Consider the following 6000-nt stretch of genomic DNA (forward strand, 5'->3'; position numbering starts at 1 on the left):
TAAACAAAGTTATTCTGCATATTATAATATTCAAGTCTCTAGTAATGCTCGAGCCTTCTTTCAAAGAGAAACTAACCCAGGGGAACCTTGGAACTTCAGCCATATCCAAGTGATAGCCATTTTAGTGAGCAATACCATACGATGAACTCCTTTCATTACCTATTTGCTTTTTCATCTCCGGACATCACGATGCCTGTAATGACATCAGACCCATCTTTTTGTCCATTAAAGATGCTCAGGGTATTTCTGGTTATACCACGCCATTACCTCATGGGAGCACTTCCTGAGCATCATTTGGAATGATTTCAGGCTTGGTGGGAATTGGAGTTGCTCATCAAACTGGTCATTTTCTACCTTCCAAACAATCACTACCCCGAGCAAATTGCTATGTGATGCATCTCATACAACAACAACAACAACAACAACTACGCCTTCATCCCAAAACAATTGGGGTCAGCGATATGAACCAAAAAAGAAATTCATTTTGGGTCTTCCACATGAATCCTTTTCCTCCAATCATTTCTATCCAACGCCATGTCCTCGGTGAGGATGTGATGCATCTCATAGAGATACGAAAATGCCACGAGAGGTAACAGTAAAGCCAAAATTACAGTGAATCATGGAATGCCCAAAACGATATTATTGTATTGAGGTGAGGCAGATTGATGTAAATGGATCAAAATAACTATAGATGATGAAATCCAATAACAGAAGCAATATATGGAGGATGAAACTAATTTAGATTTACATGGATGGGTAATATAGAGAATGTAAGTATGTGAACCATGAACATTCAATACTCAGAAGCAAGAATTTGACAAAAATGGAAGCTAAATCAAAGTAAATGGCATGATATGGTGAAACAGAGGAGATGTGATCATAAATGAGGCGACAAATGACAGTCACACGATGCATATGATGCAGCAAAATAAGACCGTGAAAAATAGCATGATGGAAACTCAAACTCTCCTGAGTAGATCGGTTATGGACATATCTCATAACCGAAGCCAACTCGTTCTAAAAAGAATGAATGAAATCATCTCAATAAATTATAATGGTTTTCTTTTCTTTTTTTTTTAGAGGTCGATGCACAACCTTTTCTCTTTCTGATCTGAGCTTTGCTCCATTCTAGGGCACAAGGTCGACCCACAGATATGCTATATTTGGGAAACCCATAAACATGGAAACATCCAACGAGATGAATCTAATACACTGATGGGTGAAATGCAAGGTTAATGGGAAATTACTGCAGAGTAAACCCGATTTTAGATCAAATCGGATATTACCACGAAGACTTTCCTCAAAGGCAGAATGAGGATGAGAGATCGATGGATTGAAATGCGTGTTATAGATAAATTGAGACTGTATATCTAAGCAAACGATAAACCGTAGAATGAAAACGAGACGTCAGCAATACCACAGATAACCAAGTAAAATGAAGTTCATCACCATAGAATAAGCAAAACGTAGCAAATAATAAAAAAAACGACCATAAATCAAATCGGGAGCCAGATAAATTGTCAAAGATTATTGAATCTAGATGGCATGGACGGATGAATAAATCGCAGAGACTAGAAAAATCTGAAATAAATTATGAAGAGAGGAAATGTAGGAATGCGAACATTCCAGTAATATTGCCCTGGCGTGGATTGCCATTGTGATGAGCAACTCAATATCATGAGGGGCTTTTGACTGATCGATGAACTAAGGAAAGAAAACGAAATAAAAGAAAACACAAAAAAAATGAATAACTGAAAGAGGGGACTCTTTACCTTGTTGGCAGGGATTCTGAGAGCAAAGAGAGAGAGAGAGAGTTGTGCTTTCTTCAGTGGCCTGGAGGGCTTCTATTGCTGAAGAAGTGGAAGAGCGACGTAGCTCTGCTGTAGGGATGGTCGACCTCCTTTAGCCAATTGGGGGAAAAAGACCAAAGAAATACAGAGAACAAGGAAAGGAAGGAGGGTTGTTGTGCGAAGATGGGTGGAGAGGCGATCCGGATGAAGTCCTCTGCGTGCTCATCTTAAAGAGAGAGAAGGAGGGTTCGGTTGCAGATGGATGGAGGAGAGAGAGGTAGTTTGTTAGCGATGGATGGATCCGGATGGTTGGGCGATGGGCGAAGCAGAGAGTGCCATGGAGGGTTCGGGCGAGAGAGGGATGAAGCTTCGTGAAGGGCGGAGAGAGAGAATGAGAGGGCCTTCGTAACCCTAATTTTTTTTTCGTTAAAACCCTCCCGTTTAAAGATTTTCAAAAAAGGCGGTTGTTTTTAAAAGTTTTTCTCAAAAGCGGGTTTTTACTAACAGAAACTTCCAAAAGGGGGTTTCTAAACTTTTTTTTTTTGTATTTTCCATTTTTTTTTGGTATTTTTGAAATAAAACTATGAAACTAGGGAAAAGTAAGGGATTTAGAAATCATTTTATAATTTTTGAGAAATATTTACAAAAGAAGGAATTTTCTGAAAATTCAAGGCTATTTTGGGGAAATTTCTTCAGAAATTGGGTTTATATCCAAATTTTTGGGAAATATCCAAGGTTTAAGACCTCGAATTGAGAAATACAGGGTTGTGGATCCAACAGGATACCAGATAGACTGTCTGAGCTTTTTCAAAAGATATTTTAAAATTTTTAATTTGAAAATTTGGATAACGAGGCTCAGATTTGGGTTTTGACACTGGATCTGGATCCGAAAATCGAATTCGAATGGAATTCAATCCAGAAAGTCTGAAGAATAACTGAAATTTAACTTTGATTTTCTCAGAAGATGGAATCAGGGGCAAAAAGGACATTTTTACAAGACTTTGAAAAATTTGGGGTGTTCACAACCACCTTTCTCATGCCACCCGCTATCTTATTCCACATTGATTCTAAATCCTCCTCGAGACACCAATCAACTTCTTTAACTACCTGCTCTATAAACATTCCTTGTTTAGCTCCTTTCAGTGCCCACCACTTAATTCTAGGATCTATCCTATGTCTATCCCTTTTGCGGCATTGTCTAATTCTAAGATCTAAAATTAAGACTTTATGTTGTGTAGCTACACTTTCTCCCGGTATAACCTTACAATCGATGCAACAACCCCTATCTCTCTTTCTAAGTAGAAAAAAATCTGACTCGTATTAACCCCACTTTTAAATGTTACTAGGTGAGACTCCCTCTTCCTAAACCAAGTGTTTGCTAAGATCATATCATAGGACAAACCAAAATCTAAAATCCTTTCTCCACTTTCGTTTCTTTCTTCTATACCATAGCCTCCATGAATACTCTCAAATCTATCCCTACTAATGCCTACATGCCCATTAAGGTCACCGCCGATGAAAAGCCTTTCTCCATAAGATATCCCTTGTACTACTCCATCTAAATCTTCCCAAAATTGATGCTTAATGGAATCATCTAAACCTACTTGAGGTGCATAAACACTAATAATATTAATAATATCCGTACCTAATACTAATTTAATAAGTAAAATCCTATCACCCTTCCTACGGACCTCAACTACATTATCTATAAACTCACGACTTATAACAATCCCTACTCCATTCTTATTCCTATTTATTCCTGTATACCAAATCTTATATCCCCAAGGTTATATCACTTTTGCTTTCTCACCTACCCATTTGGTCTCTTGTAGACATAAAATATCAATCTTTCTCCTACACATAACATCTACTAACTCTACCAAAGACCCTATGTTCCAAGTGGCTAACCTAATTTTATGGTCTTGGACTAACTTCTTTACCCCCACCCGTCCAACAAAGTGAGGGAACCATTGCCTATTTGACACCACACCCGGGCGCCGGTGTGACGCGTCGCTTCCGGGCGATGACCTAGCAACCCTTGCCCATTTATCACTGCCTCCGGGCCTCAAGAGTACAGCGCGTCGCTTAGTAGGGAACGCCCCCAACGAAATTCTCATATTGGTTCATATTCATAGGGTATGACTAAGTTTTTATGATGGCTGTCACAGGCCTACCGCAACCCTCCTCCTTTATCCGGGCTTGGGACCGGCAGTGTATAACTAAATAGTTTTACACAGGCGGAGTTAATAATAACAAATATATATATATATATATATATATATATATATATATATATATAGATAATGATAAAGAAACTAAGTGTTTTCTCATGCATAATGCATGTAATAGATACCACAAGAAATACTTAAAGATATAAGATACATACCGGGTATATATTTTCCTTGAATCCAAGCCACACAACGATCATGAATCCTTCATGAAGCACGAACTCGAACAAAAGAATCTCTAGACCCAAAAGAGACAAAACGCCAAGAGGAATAACCGGGCTTTGATACCATGTAAGGAAATAGCGAAAAATACAAAAACAATGCCACTAAAGGCTTTATAAGATTACGATAAAAAAAGTGCATAAGGACAAACCAATGCCACTTACAAGATCGCAAGACAATGTGCACAACCACAAGTCCACTATAGGACAAAACAATATCCATCATGGGGTAACAATACAAGCACTAAGTGCATATAAAACATTTAAGGAACTAAATAGAAAAACACAAAATGTAAAAATAGTCATCTTTATTGAGCATAAATGCTTAAGAAAAACATTGGTTACAAGAGAGGGAATCAACTCCTATATATACACAAAGAGAGAGCATGAGACTCTATTAGGGAGCTCCCAATAGAGTCGTTGGGAGCTCCCAATGGTCACAAATGTGATTGTTAGGGAGCCCCCAACGACTCTATGGTCTTTTAACCATAGAGCTCATGCTCTTTACAAAAAGACACAATAAAAAGCTAAAAATAAATAAATAAGAGAAAAACTGTTCCTAATGAATAGTACTTTTACATGAGTAAAATGATGAAAATACCCCTAGAGGATATTTACCTATATATATATATATATATAATGAAACAAATATGTATGTATGACAATACATACACATGTACAACTTAACAACCATGCCTGGGTATCTGATATGCTTTATGCAAAACTATGACTGTTTGTCTTACTTTCAACCTAATGTGCATATGTATGGTGTGCTTATTTCCATGTTCTGAGCTCTCTTTAATTTCATTTTCAGACTAAGAAAGTGAAAGAACTACTTGAAACTAGTCTTGGGTGGAATTTTGGGACCAAAGACTTAGCTGGGATGGACATAGAAGATGATGAGGTCTGTATAACATAAATCAGTTTCTTGATTTCCCCCTCAAATAAGGCGTTATTAATCTATCTATGTAACTGTTTTGCAGTATGCACCTGTCATTGAGATGCTAGAGGAGCCAAACGCTGGTGATGATACAGTTTAAATGTTTCATTTCTCCTCCAAGTGGTAGAGAATGACACAAGTTTGCTCATGAATCTTCAGTGGCAAAACATCGACATGCAGAAGAGCAAGTTTAGACTACTTGTTCCTTTCTCTTTGGTCTTGTTAATAACAGTAATATTATAGTAATACCATGAAGCTGATTCAGTTTCTCGGAGTTGTAGATTTCCTTTAATCTGTTACAGGAGGTGGTGTCCATATTTGCACTGGAATATGCTGCACTAACTTTCCCAAGTTCAGAGAAGGGAAATATTCAGCTCCTTTAAAAAAACAATCTGCATAGATCACAATGTTTCTCTGCCAATATGAAGCAATATTTTGTCATTACTATGAAACTTTGATTGCTTACCACAATGCTGAACAGTAACCCATCTATCTTCTTTTATGGAACAAGGCCAAAATTCTTGTCGACTGAAAGTTGGATCAGATTAGTAGAATTGCATTATGTTTACCGATGGATATCTGAAATATGAACTTACACATCTATCATTTACTTGTAAAACAGGAGAAAAATTCATGTTTGGTAGAATTACACTATCTTTACTGGGTCCTCGGTTTTGAATCACGCTAAGTACACCATTTGCTCGTGCCTCCCAATTTAGATAACTTCTAACTGGAAGTAATAACCATTGTGTTGTTTACTGTGGTGATTGCCTGTCCAAGCGGGCAATATTAGGCTTAGATCTCCAGCCTTCCATTTCTTC

General features: G+C 37.6%; 1 protein-coding gene across 3 annotated transcripts in view; it reads left to right on the plus strand.

Moving 5' to 3' along the window:
• Positions 1–5641, plus strand: part of LOC149816807 (AAR2 protein family) — a 140822-nt gene extending 135181 nt beyond the window's left edge. For all 3 annotated transcript variants that reach the window (XM_089987091.1, XM_089987092.1, XM_089987093.1), the window contains 2 exons: positions 5054–5143; positions 5223–5641. In XM_089987091.1, the coding sequence (XP_089843217.1) occupies positions 5054–5143; positions 5223–5279 (147 nt within the window). In that variant the 3' untranslated portion in view covers positions 5280–5641. The remainder of the gene's footprint in view (positions 1–5053; positions 5144–5222) is intronic.
• The last annotated feature ends 359 nt before the right edge of the window (positions 5642–6000 follow it).

This window comes from Nuphar pumila, chromosome 14, assembly GCF_984573655.1.
Source record: "Nuphar pumila chromosome 14, dmNupPumi1.hap1.1, whole genome shotgun sequence".
Lineage (NCBI taxonomy): Eukaryota > Viridiplantae > Streptophyta > Magnoliopsida > Nymphaeales > Nymphaeaceae > Nuphar > Nuphar pumila.